General features: G+C 44.7%; 1 protein-coding gene and 1 pseudogene across 3 annotated transcripts in view; one reads left to right on the top strand and one right to left on the bottom strand.

Moving 5' to 3' along the window:
* LOC135573325 (zinc finger protein 585B-like) overlaps nucleotides 1-27,518 on the top strand; it is an 88,674-nt gene that overhangs the window by 47,745 nt on the left and 13,411 nt on the right. The window contains exons 1-2 of one of the 3 annotated variants that reach the window (XM_065022307.1): nucleotides 17,275-17,821; nucleotides 22,176-22,425. In XM_065022307.1, coding sequence (XP_064878379.1) covers nucleotides 22,323-22,425 — 103 coding nt within the window. In that variant the 5' untranslated portion in view covers nucleotides 17,275-17,821; nucleotides 22,176-22,322. Of the gene's footprint in view, nucleotides 1-17,274; nucleotides 17,822-19,899; nucleotides 19,921-22,175; nucleotides 22,426-27,518 lie in introns of those variants that run through there. The other 2 variants (XM_065022315.1, XM_065022308.1) reach the window with 2 other exon arrangements.
* LOC135572497 (oocyte zinc finger protein XlCOF22-like) lies at nucleotides 1,316-10,489 on the bottom strand (annotated as a pseudogene).

Genomic DNA, 27,518 nt, shown 5'->3' with positions numbered 1-27,518 from the left:
ATGTATTACAAAAACATCTGTGTCATTCCATTTAGTATGTTAGGTTACATTACATTGGCCTACCAATGTAACCTGAACTGAAATATAAAGTAAACATGTAAAGTGTTGGTTTCATGAGCTGAAATAAAACATTCCAGCAATGTTCCATGTGCAGAAAAGGCTTATTTCTCTCAAATGTTGTACCCAACTTTGTTACTATCCCTGTAAGTGAGCATTTCAGCCTTTGTCAAGATAATCCATCCACCTGACAGGTGTGGCATATCAAGATGCTGATAAAACAGCATTATCATTACACAACTGCACCTTGTGTTGGGGGACAATAAAAGACCACACAACACAATGTCAGATATCTCAAGTTCAGGGAATGTGCAATTGTCATGATGACTGCAGGAGAGATTTCAATATTTATATCTCTACCATAAGTCTCCTCTAACATCCTTTTAGAGAATTTGGCAGTACATCCATCCGGCCTCACAACTGCAGATCACATGTAACCACGGCAGCCCAGGACCTCTTGCAGGATTGTCTGGGAGGGGGCTGAGTAGTATTTTTGTCTGCAATAAAGACCTTTTGTGGGGAAAAACTCATGCTGATTGGCTGGGCCTGGCTCCCAAGTGGGCCGATGCCCTCCCAAGTCCCACCCATGGATGAGCCCCTGCCCAGTCATGTGAAATCCATAGATTATGGCCTCGTTTATTTAAAATGACTGATTTTCTTATACGAAATATAAATATTTGAAATTGTTGCGTTTAGATTGTTGTTCAGTATAATATGACTTGTAGGACGTATCGTATGTTAAGAATTACAATTCTTATGTTATTTTACGCATTGCTATTCATACAATATGTTACGAACTTGTAATATGTATGATATGTTACGAATTCCAATTTGTTGTTGCTAATGTTGCTAGGTTACTAGGGGTTAAATGGTTTTGGGGAAAGGTTCTGAAATTTCCGCTGATTTTGATCCCTGTACAGGGACAGCAGCCATAAAAGGATTACAATTCTTATGTTATTTTATGCATTGCTATTCATACAATATGTTAGGAACTTGTAATATGTATGATATGTTACGAATTCCAATTTGTTGTTGCTAATGCCTTGTTAGCTAGGTTAGGGGTGAGGGGTTAAATGGTTTCAGCAGGGAAAGGTTAGCTAACATACTAAGTAGTTGCATGCTAAGCTAACATGCCACAGTCAGAGCAAAAGTAGTAAGCTTCTCTTGTAAAGTGTGCTAATTAGCTAAAATGCTACAGTTAACCTTGATGAGATTCTAAACACAGCAGCCTTTGGTTCTCTGATGAACTTTTTTGATGTTAACGCCCATTTTTCCAGTCAGAGCAGGAGTAAGGCTTCTCTCCTGTGTGTATATGTTGGTGTGTTTTTAAGGTATTCAGTCGAGAGAAACTCACCCCACAGTCAGAACAGGAGTAAGACTTTTCTCCTGCACATGTTCTCTGATGAACTTTTATCTTAGTAGATGTTTTGAAGCATTTTCCACAGTCAGAGCAGGAGTATGGCTTCTCTCCTGTATGTATACGTTCATGTGATTTTAAGTTGGAAAGTTGAGAGAAACTAGTTCCACAGTCAGAGCAGATGTAAGGCTTCTCTCCTGTGTGTGTTCTCTGATGAACTTTAAGCTTATTTGATGTTTTAAAACATTTTCCACAGTCAGAGCAGGAATAAGGCTTCTCTCCTGTGTGTGTTATCTGATGAAATTTTAGCTCTTTTGATGTTTTAAAAAATTTTCCACAGTCAGAGCAGACGTAAGACTCCTCGCCTGTGTGTGTTCTCTGATGAACTTTTAACTGAGTTGATGTTTTAAATTTTTTTCCACAGTCAGAGCAGGAATAAGGCTTCTCTCCTGTGTGTGTTCTCTGATGAACTTTTAGATCTGTTAACGTTGTGAAGCATTTTCCACAGTCAGAGCAAGAGTAAGGCTTCTCTCCTGTGTGTAACTTTTTGAGTTGATGTTTTACATTTTTTACAGTGGAATAAGATGATGAGAAACGTTCATGTGATTTTAAGTTACAAAGATGAGAGAAACTAGTTCCACAGTCAGAGCAGATGTAAGGCTTCTCTCCTGTATGTATACGTTCATGTGATTTTAAGTTAGAAAGATGAGAGAAACTAGTTCCACAGTCAGGGCAGAAGAAAGGCTTCTCTCCTGTGTGTGTTCTCTGGTGAACTTTTAGCTCATTTGATGTTTTAAAACATTTTCCACAGTCAGAGCAGGAGTATGGCTTCTCTCCTGTATGTATACGTTCATGTGATTTTAAGTGGGAAAGATGAGAGAAACTAGTTCCACAGTCAGGGCAGAAGAAAGGCTTCTCTCCTGTGTGTGTTCTCTGATGAACTTTTAAACTTATTTGATGTTTTAAAACATTTTCCACAGTCAGAGCAGACGTAAGGCTTCTCTCCTGTGTGTGTCTTCTGATGAACTTTTAGCTGAGTTGATGTTTTAAAACATTTTCCACAGTCAGAGCAGGAGTAAGGCTTCTCTCCTGTGTGTATTTTTAGGTGTATTTTTAGCTTTGATTGAAATGGGAAAATGTCTTCACAATGTGGGCAGTGATGAGACCTCTTAGCTCTCTGATCTTCCTGCTGATGCTCTCTGGATGTAGAGAATGTCTCAACATGGTCTCCTGTGTGAACATCAGAAGAACCAGTCAGTTGGTGTGATATACATGTCAATCAAATGTATTTTATGAAGCCCTTTTACATTCTTAGGGATGAGACGGGCTGAAATCCTGTTAACGGGATCGATTTGACAACAGCCAGTGAAAGTGCAGGGCGCCAAATTCAAACAGAAATCTCATAATTAAAATTCCTCAAACATACAACTATTATACACCATTTTAAAGATAAACTTTTTGTTAATCCCACCACAGTGTCCGATTTCAAAAAGGCTTTACGACGAGAGCATACCATGAGATCATGTTAGGTCAGCACCTAACATGAAAAACATTTTTCCAGCCAAAGAGAGGAGTCACAAAAAGCAGAAATATTGATCAAATTAATCACTAACCTTTGATGATCTTCATCAGATGACACTCATAGGACTTCATGTTACACGTACATGTTTTGTTCGATAAAGTTCATATTCATATCCAAAAATCTCAGAAGATACAGTGGGGCAAAAAAGTATTTAGTCAACCACCAATTGTGCAATTTCTCCCACTTAAAAAGATGAGAGAGGCCTGTAATTTTCATCATAGGTACACTTCAACTATGACAGACAAAATGAGGGGGAAAAAATCACATTGTAGGATTTTTTATGAATTTATTTGCAAATTATGGTGGAAAATAAGTATTTGGTCAATAACAAAAGTTTATCTCTTTACTTTGTTATATACCCTTTGTTGGCAATGACAGAGGTCAAACGTTTTCTGTAAGTCTTCACAAGGTTTTCACACACTGTTGCTGGTATTTTGGCCCATTCCTCCATGCAGATCTCCTCTAGAGCAGTGATGTTTTGGGGCTGTTGCTGGGCAACACGGACTTTCAACTCCCTCCAAAGATTTTCTATGGGGTTGAGATCTGGAGACTGGCTAGGCCACTCCTTCGTTGCCCGGGCGGTGTGTTTGGGATCATTGCCATGCTGAAAGACCCAGCCACGTTTCATCTTCAATGCCCTTAGGTTTTCACTCAAAATCTCACGATACATGGCCCCATTCATTCTTTCCTTTACACGGGTCAGTCATCCTGGTCCCTTTGCAGAAAAACAGCCCCAAAGCACGATGTCTCCACCCCCATGCTTCACAGTAGGTATGGTGTTCTTTGGATGCAACTCAGCATTCTTTGTCCTCCAAACACGACGAGTTGAGTTTTTACCGAAAAGTTATATTTTGGTTTCATCTGACCATATGACATTCTCCCAATCTTCTTCTGGATCATCCAAAAGTTCTCTAGCAAACTTCAGACGGGCCTGGACATGTACTGGCTTAAGCAGGGGGACACGTATGGCAGTGCAGGATTTGAGTCCCTGGCGGCGTAGCGTGTTACTGATGGTAGGCTTTGTTACTTTGGTCCCAGCTCTCTGCAGGTCATTCACTAGGTCCCCCTGTGTGGTTCTGGGATTTTTGCTCACCGTTCTTGTGATCATTTTGACCCCACGGGGTGAGATCTTGCGTGGAGCCCCAGATAAAGGGAGATTATCAGTGGTCTTGTATGTCTTACATTTCCTAATAATTGCTCTCACAGTTGATTTCTTCAAACCAAGCTGCTTACCTATTGCAGATTCAGTCTTCCCAGTCTGGTGCAGGTCTACAATTTTGTTTCTGGTGTGCTTTGACAGCTCTTTGGTCTTGGCCATAGTGGAGTTTGGAGTGTGACTGTTTGAGGTTGTGGACAGGTGTCTTTTATACTGATAACAAGTTCAAACAGGTGCCATTAATACAAGTAACGAGTCGAGGACAGAGGAGCCTCTTAAAGAAGAAGTTACAGGTCTGTGAGAGCCAGAAATCTTGCTTGTTTGTAGGTGACCAAATACTGATTTTCTACCATAATTTGCAAATAAATTCATTAAAAATCCTACAATGTGATTTTCTGTTTTTTTCCCTCATTTTGTCTGTCATAGTTGAAGTGTACCTATGATGAAAATTACAGGCATCTCTCATCTTCTTAAGTGGGAGAACTTGCACAATTGGTGGCTGACTAAATACTTTTTTTGCCCCACTGTATGTAGATATTCCATTTTTTTAATTTTCCGCTTCCAGCTACAATAGTAATTTACAATATTAACAACATCTACACTGTATAAATGGTCAATTCGATTTTAGTGGACAATTCTTTCTAAAACGTTTCTTTCAAAAACAAGGACATTTCTAAGTGACCCTAAATGTTTCAACGGTAGTGTATGTATTCATTTCAGTAGACGGTATGGGAATGGGAATAAAACTATACTAAAACTGGGTAGGAGTCAAAAACTACAAAGAGTCAAAAGTGGTGAAAATGATGAGCTATATCATCCTACACTCAATATCACAAGGGTTAGAAACTACACAGACTCATTTCATAGAACTTTAAAACACTGGCAGTTTGTCTACTCCACTTCCTTAGTCGACTCTCTAATCACTCCAGATAGCCCAGTTAATAAAACAAATGCTGGCAATACTGGTATCATCCATACAAGTCTCAGTAGCATGAAATAAGATCTACAATGCATTCATAAAGTATTCAGACCCCTTGACTTTTTTTCCACATCTTCTTAAATTACAGCCTTATGCTAAAATTGATTAATTCGTTTTTTTCCTTCTTTCATCAATCTACAAAAAAATACCCCAATAATGACATCACAATACCCCATAATGACATCACAATACCCCATAATGACATCACAATACCCCATAATGGCATCACAATACCAGATAAAGACATCACAATACCCCATAATGACAAGGGCAAAAACAGGTTTTTAGAAATAACTGAAATATTACATTTACGTAAGTATTCAGGCCCTTAACACAATAGTTAGTTGAAGCACCATAGGCAGCGATTACAGCCTTGAGTCTTGTTGGGTATGAAGCTACAAGCTTGAAACACCTGTATTTGGGATGTTTCTCCCATTCTTCTCTGCAGAAGCTCTCAGGTTCTGCACTAGGCAGGGTAGCCTAGTGGTTAGAGCATTGGACTAGTAACCGAAAGGTTGCAAGTTCAAATCCCCGAGCTGACAAGGTACAAAATCTGTCGTTCTGCCCTTGAACAGGCAGTTAACCCACTGTTACTAGGCCGTCATTGAAAATAAGAATTTGTTCTTAACTGACTTGCCTAGTAAAATAAAGGTAAAAAAAAAAAAAAAAAAAAAAAGTTGGATGGGGAGCGTCTCTGCAAAGCTATTTTCAGGTCTCTCCAGAGATGTTTGATCGGGTTCAAGTCCGGGCTCTGGCTGGGCCACTCAATGACATTCAGAGACTTGTACCGAAGTCACTCCCACGTTGTCTTGGCTGTGTGCTTCGGGTCGTTGTCCTGTTGGAAGGTGAACCTTCACCCCAGTCTGAGGTCCCGACAGCTCTCAAGTAGGTTTTCATCAAGGATCTCTCTATACTTTGCTACGTTCATCTGTCCCTTGATCCTGACTTACCCAGTCCCTGCCGCTGAAAATATCCCCACAGCATGCTGCTGCCACCACCATGCTTCGCCGTAGGGATGGTGCCAGGTTTGCTCCAGACATGACGCTTGGCATTCAGGCCAAAGAGTTCAATCTTGGTTTCATCGGACCAGAGAATCTTGTTTCTCATGGTCAGAATCCATTTGACAAACTCCTGTGCCTTTTACTGAGCAGTGGCTTCCGTCTGAGCACTCAACCATAAAGGCATGATTAGTGGAGTCCTGCAGAGATGGTTGTCCTTCTGGAAGATTCTCTCATCTCCATAGAGGAACTCTGGAGCTCTGTCGGAGTGACCATCGGGTTCTTGGCCACCTCCCTGACCAAGGTCCTTCTCCCCCGATTGCTCAGTTTGGCCGGGTGGCCAGCTCTAGGAAGAGTCTTGGTGGTTCCAAACTTCTTCCATTGAAGAATGATGGAGGCCTCTGTGTTCTTGGGGACCTTCAATGCTGCAGAAATATTTTGGTATCGGTCCCCAGATCTGTGCCGACACAATCCTGTCACGGAGCTCGACGGACAAATCCTTCCACCTCATGACTTGGTTTTAATTTGACATCCACTGTCAACTGTGGGACCTGACATAGACAGGTGTGTGCCTGTCCAAATCATGTCCAATCAATTGAATTTACCACAGGTGGACTGCAAGTTGTAGAAACATCTCAAGAATCATCTCATAGCAAAGGGTCTGAAAAACTAAATAAGCAATTCCTATCATTGTTTTGTTTTTTACATTTGCAAGAATTTCTAAAAACCTGTTTTGGCTTTGTCATTATGGGGTATTGTGTGTAGATTGACGAGGAAAAACATCAATTTTAGAAGAAGGCTGTAACGTACCAAAATGGGAGAAATGGGAAGGGGTCTGAAAGTGCCCTCGGAAAGTATTCAGACCCCTTGACTTTTTCCACATTGATATGTTACAGCCTTATTCTAAAATTACATTAAAAAATATCCTCCGCAAACTACACACAATACCCCATAATGACAAAGCTAAAACAGGTTTAGAAATTTTGGTAAATTTATACTAATTTTTTAAAAACTGAAAAACAAGACAGACTCAAAATTCAGTTCAGATGCATCCTGTTTCCATTGATCATCCTTGAGATGTTTCTACAACTTGACAAATTAAATATATATGTATCACATATAAGTCATCAGGATGTGGTAGTCTACTGGTTATGTTCAACACTTCTCCAATCGTTGTTGAGATCTGATATTCTGTGCAGCAAACAAATTATAATTCAATATTGACAGTGATGATGCCATGGCCTATGTTGAAATGAGGTATGCCTAACTTGGTGATTGAGGGTATTAAACATGTTCAACGTTTTTGAGACAATGTGTGGGCAAAGGCAGGCGATACAAGTTTAAATAGTTTTTGCTTCGCTGTGAAGTCTTGAGTTATTCAGGGATGTGTGATGTCAGAATTACAGAATTCAACCTAGCAATAGTCTGGTCATAACTTATGGAGGTCTAATATATGAATATAACTTATAGATAGAACCAGCTCTTACTATGACTAACAGTTGTCCTAATCTTCTCTTCCTCTTCTTCATCTTTAATGTTGACATTCAGCTCCAGTGTTTGACTGCAGTCTTCCAGCTTCACTGATGCCATCTCTGGATCCTGCAGTGCAAACTGGGCTCCACTGTCACAATCAGGACCCAGTGACTGTAGGTTTCTACTCAGTGTGGAAGGAGAGTGGCAGGCTGGGATTGTCTTCACTGTTGATGTTACTGGCCTCAGACTTAATCTGAGTCGGTCTGTAGTAATAAAGACAAACGGACACAAAAGTTATTTTCTTGACAGTTCAGGCACTTTATTCTGTAAAAATATTTTCTACTTTTTCATGTTCAATTATTTAATTTCAGTCGATCAGGTAGCTAATCCTTGACAAAACATTCATTTACGTTAGACACAAAGTACACATTTTAAATTGTACAACATAAGTGCACTTAATCTATAGTAGATTTCCTAAATTCACATAAATGCATAAATGACTCAAAAACCATTTAGTACAAGATCACAGTATGTTTCAGGCAGCACTATGTACTATTTTCCTGAATAACCTTGTCTTCACTGTATTATTTCACTCACAAAAACCAAATGTATTTCCCATTCACACCATATTAAGAATTATATGGGGTCGTACAGTGGCAAGTCAAATTCAAGGACTTTTTCAGGCACTAATATTTATTTACTTGAAGCACCGTGTGAAAACCCTGAATTGTAGATAAATATAGAAACAACTGAATGTGTCTGAATATTAGTACACATGTAAAGAACTGATAATCATTACATTCAGCTTCAAAACTGTAGAGCAACTGAAATGTTCTCTCTCTGATGAGGCACTACCTGCACTGAAGTCCGTTGATGCAGACCTCCTATGGTATCATGGAGGTCCACAAACAAATGTTTAAGGTGCAGGTCTGTCTAATTCTGTACTAAGAAAATAAACCAAGAAATCCCTATTAACTTCTACCACACCCTCCCCTTCCCCAAAAACCCTCCCACACCCCCCAATAAACTATATCAATAGATCCCTTTCTGTGTTTGCAAACATTGGGGTCTTTATCATGCTGAGACAATCCACCCCCAGATTATCCAGTTTATCAAAAACCATACCGACAGTAACATCTGTTACCCCCAACAACTCTGCTGCAGTTTACAAGATAACTTTAAACCTGGTATTTCTGCTTTACACAATCCAAGTTGTTGATAAGCTTACCAATGAATGCTATGAAGTACATTTTATTCACTATTAAAGAATCCTTTGTCACAGCATATTTATGGGCACAATATTTCTGAACAGATTTCATGAACAGGCCTAGTAAACCATGTCAGGACTAGTAGAAAGACTCCATCAGTCTGACAGTAGGTCCTCTTACTACGGGACCAGCCATGGAAGCTCCATCAGTCTGACAGTAGGTCCTCTTACTACGGGACCAGCCATGGAAGCTCCATCAGTCTGACTGTAGTTCCACCAGTCTGTCTTACGGGACCAGCCATGGAAGCTCCATCAGTCAGATTAGGTATCTCTGAGCATCGGGACCTGCCCTGGCAGCTCCATCATGCTGCTCTTTGTCCTCCACACAATTGCTCTTACGGGACCAGCCATGGAAGCTCCATCAGTCACATTGCTCCAACATTCAGCGTAATCAAGTTCCCCAGTCCACACTTGGCACATCTTTTCACCCATCAACAGCTACATGGTCCCATTCTTTGGCATTTAAAAATACTGTGATGATTCACCGTTGCTGATCCAGTTTCAACTGTTCTGCTATGGAACCCTGACCTGTTCAGACGTGCTACCGGTCACAGACCTGCTGTTTCCAACTCTCTAGAGACAGCAGGAGCAGAAGAGAAACTCTCAATGATCGGCAATGAAAAGCCAACTGACATTTACTCCTGAGGTGCTGACCTGTTGCACCCTCAACAACCAATGTGATTTTTATTATTTGCCCTCTTGGTCATCTATGAATATCTCCATCCAGCATAGCCAGAAGAGGACTGGCCACCCCTCAAAGCCTGGTTTCTCTCATGGTTTCTTCCTTGGTTCTGGCCTTTCTAGGGAGTTTTTCCTAGCCACTGTGCATTTACACCTGAATTGCTGACCAGTTTGGGGTTTTAGGCTGTGTTTCTTTACAGCCCTTTGTGACTTCTTTAACCCTCTTTCCTACTGATCAACTTTAGCTTCAACCACTCTGTCTCCCTTCACATGTTCTTTAACAATTTCATCCTTGGAGATAGATATTGGGACCTAGCCAGAGCATTATTACTCCCTTCAATTTAGCATCAGCTCCAGGGTCATGGCTTCTGAGCTTCGTCCCATTATGATTTTCCAATTGAAGAATCTTCCCTTGCTGAACCTGACTTGCACAAGATATTAACAATCTACTATTTTCAATTGTTTATTTCACCTTTAATTAACCAGGTAGGCTAGTTCAGAACAAGTTCTCATTTACACGGATGCGGCCCAGTTTAACTTCACCTCTTTTTATGGCCTTGGTTAATCAGGGTGTAAATGAGGCCCTGTGGTCTCCTCAAACACCATCCCAACTTTCCACATTATTACTCGAGCTCCCTACCTTGGACCTCTGGAGTTTCTATACTACATGCACCTCTGCTTCCAGTATCAGTATCTCTGTTCTTCCTATGTCTTTCCACTACAGAACATTCACATACTAGGCCCTCATCCTCCAGCTCCATATCATCAGAACTGTCCCCCACATTGATCGCATTCCAGCACAGCTGTTGCTTCTCAAACTCTCCATTTCCATTGTTTCATTGGTGCAAAACTCATTCCATTGAGGGCCAATTCTCAGCAGGTGTTCCTTTTTTCCTTTCAATTAAAACCTAGACAATCAGATGAGGGAGTTCCTTTCTAATTAGTGACCTTAATTCATTAATCAAGTACAAGGGTGGAGCGAAAACCCGCAGACACTTGGTCCTCCGTGGAATGAGTTTGATACGTGAACCGATTCATCCTCATTAATCGACGCCATTCCATGCAGTTGGCCTCTCTCTCCAAATAGTGAAGGATAACTTCAGTTAGCTTCCCTCTATTTTGACACTTCATCACGCAGCCTCATGTCGCCATTTCACCACGAAAGCAAACGAAACCTTGAAAGACATTTGAAACCGTTGAACCATCCTGCCTTTTGACATTGCAATCGTACGAACCATCCAGATCTCGCGAGCTTACATTAACGGAATCTTTATGAAATTACTTTGACGAAATTATGTACATACACTCAGATAAACCCAAAGTCTAGTTATGAAATGACTTGTAAAATATTTTTTACACGTTCTTCACTCACTCAGTTTGACCCCAAAATAACACATACAATTAAAACCTTTACCAAAACGTGATAATACCATTGACTGATTTGTTACCTAGCATGTTATATATTCTTTCGACATTAGAAAGTTTAAACATGCTATTACATACCTACAATGATACATTTGAAACGGACACAACCACTATCGACAAAACAACACAGTTCTGTCGTTTCGACCCGGAACTTCCTGTTCCCCACTACGAGCTTTTTTGTTAGTAGAGCATTTAACCGTCTTAAAATACAGTTATATTTCCTTTTGTAGTGTACGAAAATGTGGTTTTCTGTTTGTAAATTTACATTTGTGTATATGAAATTTGGCCAAAAGAATAATTAAATTAATTACAGAAAAATGTTTCAGCTTATTTCTATTGTATTGTAATGACCTGACTAGATCATAAATGAACAATTGTCCAGACAGAGGCTTGAGTTTGCGAATTGACGGTTTATTGAACCAACTTTACACAGGCTACTGTTTGGGCCGTAGCACACGCCAAATAGATGACAGATAACCCACAAGCCAATCGTGACCTTCTCTTGTGAAGCCCAGACGTAAGAGAGAGAGAACAAAGGCTGAACCTGGTCTTAACTTCCAATGCCCAACCCCCCTCCACGCCACTCCGCCAACCACCAGGATGCCCGGCATCAGAACATTCCAGGCATTCCCGTGATTGGCAGATAGCAGGTTGATTGACATGTCGGACCCCGCGAACACCGGGTACTGGTCAGTACAACACAACCACCTCCTAGCCTAGCACATAACACACAGCTGTCTGTGCGGGTCGCTACACAGCCCCCCACCACAAAGTCCCTCGTCCCCGAGGGAACAAACAAAGTCTCTGAAGCGACCCGGAGGTCTCCTTTGCCTGCGTGGCCGTGATGGTCGCAGAGTGCCCCTCTGGGAACCAGGGGATGAAGGCAGGGATATGGGGGACAAGGAAGCGGGAACGGGTAATACAGTCCGTGGTTCTGGGGAACCACGCGGTGACACAGGGGGAGACAGGGGGAGTGGGCTGTCTGGAGCCTTGTCTGCGGCACCTGAGGGTGGGTGCCTGGAGAATGTCATTGCCAGAGAGGGGAATTGTGGGGGTTCCTGGGGTTTGGGGAGAAGAGGCCCCTCTGTATGGGGCTAACCTGTCCCGGTGCAGTGCCACCTTTCTCCCCTGGGAGGAAGCTGCACCCGGTACACAACCTCCCCTACCCTCTCCAGGACACTGCAGGGTCCCACCCAGTGACTGTCCAACTTGGGGCATCTGCCTTTTTTTCCTTAGGGGGCTGTAGACCCAGACCAGCTCCCCAGCCACAAAGTGCCTTCCCGGGTGTGCACGTCATAGTTCCTTTTCTGCCTCACACCTGCATTCACCAGCTGCTCTCTGGCGAAGGTGTGGGCTGTCTCCAGGCGGTCCTGGAGTCTCCGGGCATACTCCGGCCCCGGAGGAACATGAGGGCTATCCAGGGGCCGACCAAACGCCATCTCCGCAGGGGTGCGGATCTCTCTCCCCAGCATGAGGAGGGCAGGCGTGCAGGAGGTGGAGTCTTGGACAGCGGAGCGGCATGCCATGAGGACCATAGGCAGGTGCTTGTCCCAGTCACGCTGGTGTTTGGAAGAGACGATGGCCAGCTGCTGTCCAAGCGTTTTGTTGAAGCGCTCCACAAGGCCATCACTTTGAGGATGGAGAGGAGTAGTGCGGGTCTTGTGCATACCCAGCCTCTCACACATGGTGGCGAACACACGGGACTCAAAGTTTCTGCCTTGGTCGCTGTGGATGGACTCTGCAGCTCCAAACCTGCTGAACATCCCCGCTGTCAGGGCGTCGACGATGGTCTCTGCCTCCTGGTCAGGCAGAGCATAGGCCTCGGGCCATTTTGTGAAATAGTCCATGGCCGTGAGCACCCAGCGGTTTCCACTGTCTGTGGTGGGGAACGGCCCAACTACATCCACTCCCACCCTCTCCATGGGAGCCCCCACTGGGAACTGTTGGAGCTGAGCATGAGAGCGGCCTGGGGGCCCTTTCTCGCTGTGCAGTTGTCACAGCGGCGACAAAAGTCCTCCACATCCCTCTTGTGCTGCCCCCAGTAGAAGCCCTGACGGAGACGGCGCAGTGTTTTTGTGACCCCAAAGTGTCCAGTCCCCACCCCCCATGAGTACTCTGGAGCACAGCCTCCCGCAATGCTTTTGGGACCACCACCTGCCACCTCTCCTCTCCCGTAGCTGACTCCTTCCATGCCCGCTGTAGCACGCCATCAGCCAGCCGCAGTCTCTCAAACTTCGACCACAACCCTTTGGTCGCGAGTGAGAGCGCTGTCACCTCTTCCCATGGTGGCCTCACCTGCGCCTCTACCCACTGTAGCACTGGCTGTAGGTCTGTGTCCCGTCCCTGCTGCTGCCGCCATTCAGCCACGTCGACAGTCTGCAGCTCACAGCAGACAGGCCCGCTCGCCCGACACACTGTGGCACAGACACCCTCCTCTGCCCGCAGCTCTCTCTCCCGTCCCTCTCTCCGTTCACAGTGGCGGCAGCCGTCTGCAGTACAGGGCCGACGGGACATGGCGTCGGCGTTGGAGTGCCGTGCCCCTGCCCTGTGCACCACCGTGAAGTCATACGGCTGAAGCTCCTCCAACCAGCGTGCCACCTGCCCCTCTGGCTCTCTGAAAGACATGAGCCACTGGAGAGCAGAGTGGCCAGTCCTTACAGTAAAGGGCAGACCACCCAGGTAGTACTTGAAGTGTTTGACGGAAGCCACAACAGCCAAGAGCTCCCGCCGGGTGACACAGTAGCGGCGCTCATGTTTGTCAAATGTTTTGCTGAAGTACGCCACCACTCTCTCCCCTCTGGCCCCACCTGGGCCAGCACCCCACCCATGCCCACATTGCTCGCGTCTGTGTCCAGGATAAAGGGCAAGGTGAGGTCAGGGGGCGAGCACGGGGCCTCGATCAGTGCACGTTTGAGGGTGTTGAACGCCTCCTCACACTCCACTGTCCAAGTGAAAGCCTTGTCCTTCGGCAGCAGGCGGTTCAGTGGAGCAGCAACGCTTGAGAAGCCCCGTACAAACCTCCTGTAGTACGAGGCCAGGCCCAGGAAGCTCTTCAGCTGACGCTGGTCGGTGGGGGTGGGCCAGTCTCTGACAGCCCCTACCTTGTCCTCCATGGTGCTGATCCCCTCCTTCCCCACTCGGTGGCCCAAGAAGGACACCTCTCTCCTCATGAAGTGGCACTTCTCGGGGTGGAGCTTCAGACCTGCGGCAGCCACCCTCTCCAGCACACGCCGTAGCGCCCCCAGGGCTGACTGGAAGGAGCTGCCATGGGCCAGGATGTCATCGAGGTATACCAGACACTGCTGTCGGGGGATGCCATCCAGCACCCTGTCCATCAAACGCTCAAAAGTAGCTGGAGCGTTGCACAGGCCAAAGCACAGGACCTTGAACTGCCAGTGTCCTCTGTTAGTGGAGAACGCAGTTTTGGCTCTGGCCTCTGGGGAGAGGGGCACCTGCCAGTAGCCACTGCGGAGGTCTAGTGAGGAGAACCAGGAGGACCCCTAACCAGGTCCAGCGACTCATCGATACGTGGTATGGGGTATGAGTCCTTCCTGGTTACCTCATTCAGCCGCCTGTAGTCCGCACAGAACCTCAGCTTGCCCCCTTCTTCGGAACCATGACGACTGGCGCCGCCCAGGGGCTGTCTGAGGGCTCAATGAAGTCTGCCCGCTGCATCTCCAACACAGCCTTGTCTGCCGCCTCCTGGCGTGCCAGCGGGATATGGCGGGGACGCATCTTGATGGGTCGAGCATCACCTGTGTCGATCTCATGCTGCACCAGAAGAGTCTGACCCACCTCTTCCTCACTCAACGCAAAGCTGTCTCTGAATTCAAACAGCAACTGCCACAACCGTTCCTGCTGCTCAGGGTCAAGACCAACACAGTTCCTCCCCATATCTCCCTCACTGCAGACAGTGTCCTCTCCTCTCCCATCTGGGGTAGCTGGGCTGGGGGTGCGGCCCGGGCTCACAGAGGGCTGTGTCATGGAGGTAGCTGGGGGAATGTAACACACCGCCGTAGGTGACAGGGGGACTGGGGAAAAGTCACACACAGCTGTGGGGGAGGGGGCGCAGCCATGAGTCTCTGCTGCTTTAACTGTTGGAGTAAAGGGTTTGTTGGGTTGAGTGAATGTGACATTAGGGGGGGCCATGGTGACTTCCGTCCCTCCCTGGAAGCTCAGTGTGCCCCTATTTAGGTCTAACTGGCAGCCTGTGCTCCTAAGAAAGTCCAACCCCAGGATACAAGGGTCCTGCACAGCCGCCACCCACACAGGATGACGCACAGTCCTGCCCCCTACTGTCAGAGTCATTATTCCCTTCCCTTTCATGGGTGACAGCTCACCTGTGACTGTGCGGAGCTGCACAGTTGTAGGCTCACACTGAGTCCAACCTGGCACAATATCTGGCCTCACCAGGGTTACTGTGGACCCAGTGTCCACCAGGGCGGAGCAGGGCACCCCCTCCACAGTGACAGGGACATGACAAAAGTCCCCAACACAGGTCCGGCCCACCACAACAACAGGCTCCCTCCGCTTGCCCTCGTCTGCTTCTGGGGGAAGTGGAGCCTTGCTTCCCCGTCTGTGCCGGTGGGCTCCTCCTGAAGATGATGGTGGTTGGGATAGAAAGCCAGGGGTCCGCACTACCCGGTCTATGCGGACCCCGAGCCGTTTCCCTGAGCTCTGGGGGACATGGGGCAATAACGGCGCAGATGGCCTGGCTGGCCACAACCCCAGCAGACCCTGGGACCAGGGCTTGTGTTTCATGCCGCCTGTAGGGACACAGCCCGAATGAGTTCTGTCATTTCGGCCACCCAAGCAGGCTTTTCCGGCTCCGGGCTGCTCTGCCCCCCAGCTCGCACAGAGGGTGTGTCTCCCTGCACCCCCACCAAAGCCCCAGCTGAAGCCCCAGCCCACACCAGCTCCCTCTCCAAAGCCATCTCCAAGGCTGTCTGCAATGACTCAGGATGAGCCAGCTGGGTCTGTATGCGCAGCTCCGTAGGGGAGAGCGCCTGTATGAACTGGTCCCGTGCTAGCTCGCTCTGCACGGAGGGGGCATGTGAGCATATGCCCGCCGAGAGAGGCTCTCAATGTCATTAGCTAGCACCCGTAGAGGCTCTCCAGGCTGCCTGCGTCTATTCCTCAGTTCGGAGCGCAGTAGCCCGGGCTGTACACACTGTCCATAGCGCCTCCTCAGTGCTCCCACTAGAGCACCATAATCATGCCTGTCCTCGGGGCTAATCAATATCAAACAGGACAGAGCTTCATCCGTGAGGCATAAAGCCAACTGCAGTGCCCTTTCTTCATCCGACCACCCCTAAAATGAGCTAACAGTTCAAACTGAGCATGAAAAGCTTCCCAATCCGCCTTACCGGAATACTTCGGGGTCTTAACAGATACGGACGCAGCCGGGAACTGGGCGCCGCCATGTTTGTTTACATCCTGAGCCCCAGATTCCTCGTCACGCCGCGTCGACGTCGCCACTTCGGTCCGCCCACCAGAATCCGCGCGAAATACACTCGACGAAGCACTCATGCCCGCTTCAGCCACCATCACTCTAACGTCCTCCCTCAAGCGGCCTCTGCGCTCCGACGCCCTGGCGATCTCCTCAGACAGAACCCCGACGTCCATTCACACGCACCTCCTTGGCCATAATCGTCCCCTACCTCCACCTTCACTTTCGGATTCCCTCGAAGCATTTTCAATCCCCGTTCTCACCTACGGTAGCTAGCCACATAAGTCAGCTAGCTAGCTGGCTAACTTGTATCAACGTTTTTACTTCTGACACCAATGTAATGACCTGACTAGATCATAAATGAACAATTGTCCAGACAGGCTTGAGTTTGCGAATTGACGGTTTATTGAACCAACTTTACACAGGCTACTGTTTGGGCCGTAGCACACGCCAAATAGATGACAGATAACCCACAAGCCAATCGTGACCTTCTCTTGTGAAGCCCAGACGTAAGAGAGAGAGAACAAAGGCTGAACCTGGTCTTAACTTCCAATGCCCAACCCCCCTCCACGCCACTCCGCCAACCACCAGGATGCCCGGCATCAGAACATTCCAGGCATTCCCGTGATTGGCAGATAGCAGGTTGATTGACATGTCGGACCCCGCGAACACCGGGTACTGGTCAGTACAACACAACCACCTCCTAGCCTAGCACATAACACACAGCTGTCTGTGCGGGTCGCTACAGTATGTAAAGAATCCAAACAGTCCATCTCTCCACAATAGTGTAAAATCTTCATAAATGTGTTCAATTATAAACCTACTGATGTCTTGCCACAGTTTACTTACATGCATACAATGCCAAAAAAGATGCAACACTGTTTCTGGGTGGTCATTACAAAAGGAGCAATTTGAGTTGATGTTTTCCTTAAACTTCTTCATATTGTGGTTGGCAGGATAATATTTATGAATAATTTTAAAGGAAACTTCCTTAATTTTGTTAACAAGTAGGTATGTGTGTGGCAACATCCAAACTTTTTTCTAACAGATATTATCAATAAATCCATTCCAATAAGGCATGACATAAGGTATAGATACAACATCCTGCTGAAACAAGGATCGTATCGCTCTGTTGTTGAATGGACCAAAAGTGAAACAAATCTTTCCTACTGATGAGTCAACAGGGTCAACAGAAGGTAGGCTCTGAGGGTCAGGTCTTGACACGTTCCTGAATAACATAGCAACATATATATATAGTTGTGTTAACGTCAGTACACCAGAGAAGATGACGCTGTTGCACATGTCGTAGTGGGGAACAGGAAGTTCCGGGTAGAAAACCACAGAACTGTGTTGTTATGTCGATAGTGGTTGTGTCCGTTTCTAATGTATCATTGTAGGTATGTAATAGCATGTTTAACCTTTCTAATGTCGAAAGAATATATAACACGCTAGGTAACAAATCCGTCAAGGTATTATCACGTTTGATAAAGGTTTTAATTGTACGTGTTATTTTGGGGTCAAACCGAGTTTTATTTATTTCACCTTTATTTAACCAGGTAAGCAAGTTGAGAACAAGTTCTCATTTACAATTGCGACCTGGCCAAGATAAAGCAAAGCAGTTCGACACATACAACGACACAGAGTTACACATGGAGTAAAACAAACATACAGTCAATAATACAGTAAAAAAAACAAGTCTATATACAATGTGAGCAAATTAGGTGAGAAGGGAGGTAAAGGCAAAAAAGGCCATGGTGGCAAAGTAAATACAATATAGCAAGTAAAACACTGGAATGGTAGTTTTGCAATGGAAGAATGTGCAAAGTAGAAATAAAAATAATGGGGTGCAAAGGAGCAAAATAAATAAATTAAATACAGTTGGGAAAGAGGTAGTTGTTTGGGCTAAATTATAGGTGGGCTATGTACAGGTGCAGTAATCTGTAAGATGCTCTGACAGTTGGTGCTTAAAGCTAGTGAGGGAGATAAGTGTTTCCAATTTAAGAGATTTTTGTAGTTCGTTCCAGTCATTGGCAGCAGAGAACTGGAAGGAGAGGCGGCCAAAGAAAGAATTGGTTTTGGGGGTGACTAGAGAGATATACCTGCTGGAGCGTGTGCTACAGGTGGGAGATGCTATGGTGACCAGCGAGCTGAGATAAGGGGGGACTTTACCTAGCAGGGTCTTGTAGATGACATGGAGCCAGTGGGTTTGGCGACGAGTATGAAGCGAGGGCCAGCCAACGAGAGCATACAGGTCACAATGGTGGGTAGTATATGGGGCTTTGGTGACAAAACGGATTGCACTGTGATAGACTGCATCCAATTTGTTGAGTAGGGTATTGGAGGCTATTTTGTAAATGACATCGCCAAAGTCGAGGATTGGTAGGATGGTCAATTTTACAAGGGTATGTTTGGCAGCATGAGTGAAGGATGCTTTGTTGCGAAATAGGAAGCCAATTCTAGATTTAACTTTGGATTGGAGATGTTTGATATGGGTCTGGAAGGAGAGTTTACAGTCTAACCAGACACCTAAGTATTTGTAGTTGTCCACGTATTCTAAGTCAGAGCCGTCCAGAGTAGTGATGTTGGACAGGCGGGTAGGTGCAGGTAGCGATCGGTTGAAGAGCATGCATTTAGTTTTACTTGTATTTAAGAGCAATTGGAGGCCACGGAAGGAGAGTTGTATGGCATTGAAGCTTTCCTGGAGGGTTGTTAACACAGTGTCCAAAGAAGGGCCGGAAGTATACAGAATGGTGTCGTCTGCGTAGAGGTGGATCAGAGACTCACCAGCAGCAAGAGCGACCTCATTGATGTATACAGAGAAGAGAGTCGGTCCAAGAATTGAACCCTGTGGCACCCCCATAGAGACTGCCAGAGGTCCGGACAGCAGACCCTCCGATTTGACACACTGAACTCTATCAGAGAAGTAGTTGGTGAACCAGGCGAGGCAATCATTTGAGAAACCAAGGCTGTCGAGTCTGCCGATGAGGATGTGGTGGTTGACAGAGTCGAAAGCCTTGGCCAGATCAATGAATACGGCTGCACAGTAATGTTTCTTATCGATGGCGGTTAAGATATCGTTTAGGACCTTGAGCGTGGCTGAGGTGCACCCATGACCAGCTCTGAAACCAGATTGCATAGCAGAGAAGGTATGGTGTGAATGGAGTGAGTGAAGAACGTGATTTAAAACGATGATTTTTCAAGTCACTAGACTTTGGGTTTGTCTGAGTGTATGTACATCATTTCGTCAAAGTCCACTTATTTGAGTTAGTTTTTTACATGTTCTTGGTTTTGTGTAAAATTATGTTTATGAGCTGGTAAATAGCTTGTTCGTTCATGTAAGCTCGCGAGATCGGGATGGTTTGGATGAGGCTGGTCAAATGGCGGCTTCAGCGGGTTTGGTCGTCTTTCTAGGAGTTTGCTCGTGGTGAAATGGCGACACGAGGACCAAGTGTCTGCGGGTTTTCGCTCCACCCTTGTACTTGATTAATGAATTAAGGTCACTAATTAGTGAGGAACTCACCTCAACTGATTGTCTATGTTTTAATTGAAAGGAAAAAATAAAACCCGCGGAGACTCGGCCCTCAATGGAATGAGTTTGACACCCCTGAAACAATGGAAATTGAGAGTTTGAGAAGCAACAGCTATGCTGGAATGCGATCAATGTGGGGACAGCTCTGATGACATGGAGTGGGAGGATGAGGGCCGAGTATTTGAATGGTCTGTAGTGGAAAGACATAGGTAGAACAGAGATAATGATACTGGAAAGCAGAGGTGCATGTAGTATAGTAACTAGAGTAATAATGTGTCCGAGTGGAAAGTTGGGATGGTGTTTGAGGAGACCACATGGTGTAAATGAGGCCCTATCTGATTAACCAAGGCCATAAAAAAGAGTTGAAGTTAAACTAGGCTGCATCCATGTAAATGAGAACTTGTTCTGAACAAGCCTACCTGGTTAAATAAAGGTGAAATAAAAAATAAATGGTTGATTGTTAATATCTTGTGCTGGTCAGGTTCAGCAAGGGAAGATTCTTCAAAAGGAAAATCATAATGGGACGAAGCTCAGAAGCCATGACCTTGGAGCTGATGCTATATTGAAGGGAGTAATAATCTCTGATGTCCCAATATCTATGTCCATGGATGATATTGTTAAAGAACATGTGAAGGGAGACAGAGTGGTTGAAGCTTATCAGTGCTGTTGAGGTGTTAGAAGGTTTTGTCTGGAAAAGTACAGAATAGGATTCCTTAGCTTCAATGTCAGAGATTTTGACCCAGCCTCCTCATTCAACCAATCAAATGTATTTATAAAGCCCTTCTTACATCATGCCAAAGAATGGGACATGTAGCTGTTGAGTGAAAAGATGTGCCAAGTGTTGTGGGGAACATAATTACAGTGAATGTTGGAGCAATGTGACAGTTAAGTGTTGCAATTGTGTGGAGGACAAAGAGCAGCATTTGGTGGATGCCAGGTGCAGAGAGATGCTCAGAGATATAGAATCTGTCATGATCTATCATATGCAGAGGCTGTAAGACAGACTGGTGGAACTACAGTGCAGACTGATGGAGATTCCATGGCTGGTCCCGTAGTAAGAGGACCTACTGTCAGACTGATGGAGCTTCCATTGTTGGTCCCGTAGTAAGAGGACCTACTGTCAGACTGATGGAGCTTCCATAGCTGGTCCCGTAGTAAGAGGACCTACTGTCAGACTGATGGAGCTTCCATGGCTGGTCCTGTAGTAAGAGGACCTACTGTCAAACTGATGGAGCTTCCATGGCTGGTCCTGTAGTAAGAGGACCTACTGTCAGACTGATGGAGCTTCCATGGCTGGTCCCGTAGTTAGAGGACCTACTGTCAGACTGATGGAGCTTCCATGGCTGGTCCTGTAGTAAGAGGACGTACTGGATAATCTGGGGGTGGATTGTCTCAGCATGATATAAACCCCAATGTTTGCAAACACAGAAAGGGTTCTCTTGATAATGTTTATTGGAGGTGTGGGAGAGTTTTTGGGGGGAAGGGGAGGGTGTGGAAGAAGTTAATAGTGATTTCTTGGTTTATTTTCTTAGTACAGAATTAGACAGACATGCACCTTAAACGTTTGTTTGTGGACCTCCATGATACCATAGGAGGTCTGCATCAACGGACTTCAGTGCAGGTAGTGCCTCATCAGAGAGAGAACATTTCAGTTGCTCTACAGTTTTGAAGCTGAATGTAATGATTATCAGTTCTTTACATGTGTACTAATATTCAGACACATTCAGTTGTTTCTATATTCATCTATAATTCAGGGTTTTCACACAGGGCTTCAAGTAAATAAATATTAGTGCTTGAAAAAGTACTTGAAAGTCCTTGAATTTGACTTGCCACTGTACGAACCCTGATAATTCTTAATATGGTGTGATTGGGAAATACATTTGTTTTTTGTGAGTGAAATAATACAGGGAAGACAAGGTTATTCATAAAATAGTACATAGTGCTGCCTGAAACATACTGTGATCTTGTACTAAATGGTTGTTGAGTCATTTATGAATTTATGTGAATTTAGGAAATCTACGATAGATTAAGTGCACTTATGTTGTGCAATTTAAAATGTGTACTTTGTGTCTAATGTGAATGAATGTTTTGTCAGGGATTAGCTACCGGATCTACTGAAATGAGATAATTGAACAAGAAAAACAAGAAAATATTTTTACAGAATAAAGTGCCAGAACTGTCAAGAAAATAACTTTTGTGTCCGTTTGTCTTTATTACTACAGACCGACTCAGATTAAGTCTGAGGCCGTTAACATCAACAGTGAGGACAAACCCAGCCTGCCTCTCTCCTTCCACACTGAGTAGAAACCTACAGTCACTGGGTCCTGATTGTGACAGTGGAGCCCAGTTTGCTCTGCAAGGATTCAGAGATGGCATCAGTGAAGCTGGAAGACTGCAGTCAAACACTGGAGCTGAATGTCATCATTAAAGATGAAGAAGAAGAGGAGAAGATTAGGACAACTGTTAGTCATGGTAAGAGCTGGTTCTACCTATAAGTTATCTTCATATATTAGACCTCCATAAGTTATGACCAGTCTATTGCTAGGTTGAATTCTGTAATTCTGACATCACACATCCCTGAACAACTCAAGACTTCACAGCGAAGCAAAACATTTAAAAACTTGTCACGCCTGCCTTTGCCCACACATTGTCTCAAGAACGTTGAAGATGTTTAATACCCTCAATCACCAAGTTAGGCATACAGGAAACACTGTGCACCTGGCAATCTTGGTTAGCGTGCACTGCGCCCGGCCCGCCACAGGAGTCGCTGGTGCGTGATGAGGATATCCCTACCGGCCAAACCCTCCCTAAACCGGACGACGCTAGGCCAATTGTGCGTCGCCCCACAGACCTCCCGGTCGCGGCCGGTCACGACAGAGCCTGGGTGCGAACCCAGAGTCTCTGGTGGCACAGCCCTTAACCACTGCGCCACCCGGGAGGCCCTCAAAAGGGTTTTCTAATGATGAATTAGCCTTTTAAAATGATCAACTTGGATTAGCTAACACAACATGCTATTGGAACACAGGAGTGATGGTTGCTGATAATGGGCCTCTGTTCGCCTATGTAGATATTCCATAAAATATCTGCCGTTTCCAGCTACAATAGTCATTTACTATAACAATGTCTTCACTGTATTTCTGATCAATTTGATGTTGTTTTAATGGACAAACAATGTGCTTTTCTTTCAAAACAAGGACATTTCTACATGACCCCAGACGTTTGAACAGTAGTGGATATTTAATGTTTTGTATAAATCAAGTTGTCGAAACATCTCAATGATGATCATTGGAAACAGGAAGCATCTGAACTCAATTTTGAGTCTCTTGTTTTTCTGTTTTTTTTTGTTTTTATACATTTGCAAAAATGTCTAAACCTGTTTTCACTTTGTCATTATGGGGTATTGTGTGTAGATTGCTGAGGATATATTTTTATTTAATTATAGAATTAGGCTGTAACATAACAATGTGGAAAAAGTCAAGTGGTCTGAATACTTTCCGAGGGCACTGTCAGACCCCTTCCCATTTCTCCCATTTTGGTACGTTACAGCCTTATTCTAAAATTGATTACATGTTTTTCCTCGTCAATCTACACACAATATCCCATAATGACATCACAATATCCCATAATGACATCACAATACCCCATAATGACATCACAATATCCCATAATAACAAAGCCAAAACAGGTTTTTAGAAATTCTTGCAAATGTAATAAAAAAATAAAAAAAGCTTTTTTACATAAGTTTTCAGACCCTTTGCTATGAGATGATCCTTGAGATGTTTCTACAACTTGTAGTCCACCTGTGGTAAATTCAATTGATTGGAAAGATCTCCGCCACGGCACAACCCAAGGGGGGGGGCGCCAACCCAGACAGGATGACCACGTCAGTGACTCAACCCACTCAGGTGACGCACCCCTCCCAGGGACGGTATGAGAGAGCCCCAGTGACTCAGCCCCTGTAATAGGGTTAGGAGGCAGAGAATCCCAGTGGAAAGAGGGGAACCGGCCAGGCAGAGACAGCAAGGGCGGTGAGATGCAGTTACTTAGACAGCTGCGCCACTCGTCAGCCCTTAAAAGGTTTGCGCCCAATGTGGGGCAGGAGTTTGACGGCACAAGCGGGGAGCCCAGCCACAGAGATTTGAGAAATGTGTTGGTATTCTTCCCCAGAACCGTGCCTCGCCACAAACTTGTCTCGGAGCTCGACGGACAATTTCTTCGACCTCATTACTTGGTTTTTGCTCTGACTTGCAATGTCAACTGTGGGACCTTATATAGACAGTTGTGTTCCTTTTCCAATCATGTCCAATCATTTAAATTTACCACAGGTGGATTCCAGTCAACTTGTAGAAACATCTCAAGGATGATCAATGGAAACAGGATGCACTTGAGCTCAATTTTGAGTCTGAGGAAAGGGTCTGAATACTTATGCAAATAAGGTGTTCATTTTTATAAATTTGCTAAATAAATTTGATGCATTTTACAAATTTGCTAAATTCGCTTTGTCATTATGGGGTATTTTGTGTATATTGATGAGGGGTAAAAAAATGCATTTAATCAATTTTCAAATAAGGCTGTTAAGCAACAAAATATGGAAAAAGTCAAGGGGTCTTGTATAATGCCCTGTATATGCTTTAAATTTAAAATGTAAGGAACTGAAGTGATAAACACAATGGCATAATGGAAAATGCATGTATAATGGTTCTCTCTGTATGAGTCACATTAAAACACCGAGGTAGGGCAGTGGTTCTCTCTGTATTAGTATTATCTCTGTATTACCCTAGGTAGAGCAGTGGTTCTCTCGGTATTAGTATTATCTCTGTTTCACCCACATTAAAACACCTAGGTAGAGCAGTGGTTATCTCGGTATTAGTATTATCTCTGTATTACCCTATGTAGAGCAGTGGTTCTCTCGGTATTAGTATTATCTCTGTATTACCCACATTAAAACACCTAGGTAGAGCAGTGGTTCTCTTGGTATTAGTATTATCTCTGTATTACCCACATTAAAACACCTAGGTAGAGCAGAGAGGACAGAGCATGTATCTTTGTAACACACAGGTGTTTCATCTCCACACTGGGATGATTTTAACAGTGCAACGCCACACTGGCCTCATGCCTCTCAGGTAGGAGGGTACCAGAAATAAATGAATAAAAAACACAAAACTAATGAAGGAACACACAGTCACCAACAATATATCCCTGGCGACAATACTTTCATTTGGCTCAGCTTGCTGTTACAGTACAGCACCACCAAATTTCATGTATTAAGTAACCATCTGTCTTATGTAACCATAGTGTAACATATCACACTATTTTGAGACTCCCAGTTTTATATTTACTGTTTTACATCTAGTCTATGAGACGAGGCTGCTCCTTGATCTACATTATAAACACGCAGATCAAGAGGTGTGTTTTCCCTTCAGCATCTGCATGTGACATAAACTCACCCACCTCACATCATGAATCTAAAATAGTTATCTTTGGCTGTGAGTGATGGGAAAAAATCTGACTCTAAGGCAATTACTTGAATAATTCAATTGATGTTTTATTTACAAACTTAATGATAAAATATTATATATATTTTTATTTTTATTTACTTTGCTATGGGAATTCAATGGGAAGTGGGCCGTGCTTCAGCTGAACTGTACCGAAAATGCCCTCTGAGCACTTGGAAAGCATGCTTAGCGACTGGAAGCCTGGCCCCTTGATCCGAGAAGGGTGTAATTGCAGACCGCAAACCCTTTTCCTAACGTTAACCTCAGTCTCCTCACCTGCCATGCTTATTCACCTAACCAGCCACCTTAAATATCCCAACCTGCCACTTTAATTATCCTAACCTGTTATATATGCTTTGTGCCTAGTTAAATAAATATATATATATATTTTTTTACAAATAGTCTCCATCAGTTTCATGACACCGAAACTGACCAATGTCATGTATCAATTTTTATATTTCAGGGAACATCCACATCAAGAAACTGTACAGTAGTTCTCCTACTGGGAGGCGCGGGAAATAGTTTAAAGAGCGATTGGTGCTGTGGAAGCTCTGGCAGCGTATGCACCCGCAGCCTGTTGAGATTCATAATGTCGTTTACCAGTTGAAGGATACCGATAGTAAATATTAATTGTTCGTGCAGTGTTACACAGGAGTGTTACACAGGAGCCAGCTCGCAGGAGTAGTGCGTGCACGTCTTTTGATTGGATCACCAATATTGAAAGGCAAGTCCTATGGGCACTGGAAACGGAATTTGATAAACTAATTAATTTGCGTAATACTAAGCTGTTTTTTCAATCCACAATGGCGGAAGGAGGAGAAGATATCGATCTGGTCGAGGATATAATTATAACGCCATTCTCAAGACAAACTTTTCAAGAAAAGGTAGACATTGCAAGGAGAGGTTGCCCGACGCCGACGCGACAAAGCCTGTCACAGGCGGGAAAGGGGTTCGTTCGCCACTTTCAAAGTTCCAACTACGAGCGCTATTAATTAATAGCTCACAGGCTCCGAGAAGCACTGCAAACTGTACTGCTGGGAATGCCTATTATTGGCAAGTGATCGATTTGGTGTTTGGAGTCACACTGGCTTTGCAAACTTGAGTTGTCTAACCAAGGCAGCAAAGAGACACCAAAGTACGGCTGGGCACTTACAAGCAATGGGGCTTTTGAAAACTTTTGGAGACACCCGAGTGGATCTACAGCTCAACGAACAAGCGCGCAGGGCAATGGAGCTGCACAATGAAAAGGTGAAGAAAAATAGGAAAATAGTGAAAAGACTCATTGATTGTGTTATGTTTTTTGGTAAACAGGAAGTGTATTTTTTGGGACTTAAAGCTCAAAGTTTGTGGACCAGAAATGGATAGAAGAAGAATATTAATGTAACTCTGTTGCACTCGACTATGTTCTTGCCTATTAGATGAACTGTACTGTATTGTGCTCTTCCCCTGCAATTCTCTGAATAAAAATGTTCGTTCTGGCTATATACTCCGATTTCAGAGGACTCTGGTCTGAGTGCCAGAGGACAGAATAATTGATCAACCACCAAAGCGTAACAAGCCGTGAATACGGCCGGTGACAGGATACGTCGGCAAATAAAGGGTAATTAAATTGTTGCCTGAAGCACAGTTAAAGTCACCAATGCTCTGGATAACATGAACGCAGCCTAACCAGCTCTGCTAAGGCGAGTAAAATGGTCAGAGTTTTTGTACTGGAAGTAGCTAGCAAGCTATCCAATGTTAACCAGTTATCTTGGATGCTTGACTGCCGTTGTGAGGTCAGAACGCTTGAATCAACCCTCCTCCTCCGCCAGAGCGTCCAATGTGGCTCTGAACGCTCCGAGAGCGATACGAACTGACAGTCTGACAACGCTCTGAATTTACGAACGCCCAAGCCCACTCTGGCACTCCAGATTGAATTTAAGATCACAGCCATAATTTACTAACAAAGTATTTGTGTTTAGTGAGTCCAACAGATCAGATGCAGTAGGGATGCGCGAATTGAACAATTTTCCTGTCCTGCTAATCATTCAAAATCTAACGAGTACTTTTGGGTGTCAGGGAAAATGTATG

The sequence above is a fragment of the Oncorhynchus nerka genome, linkage group LG2, assembly GCF_034236695.1.
Source record: "Oncorhynchus nerka isolate Pitt River linkage group LG2, Oner_Uvic_2.0, whole genome shotgun sequence".
Lineage (NCBI taxonomy): Eukaryota > Metazoa > Chordata > Actinopteri > Salmoniformes > Salmonidae > Oncorhynchus > Oncorhynchus nerka.
This window is presented reverse-complemented; position numbering and strand designations above follow the sequence as displayed.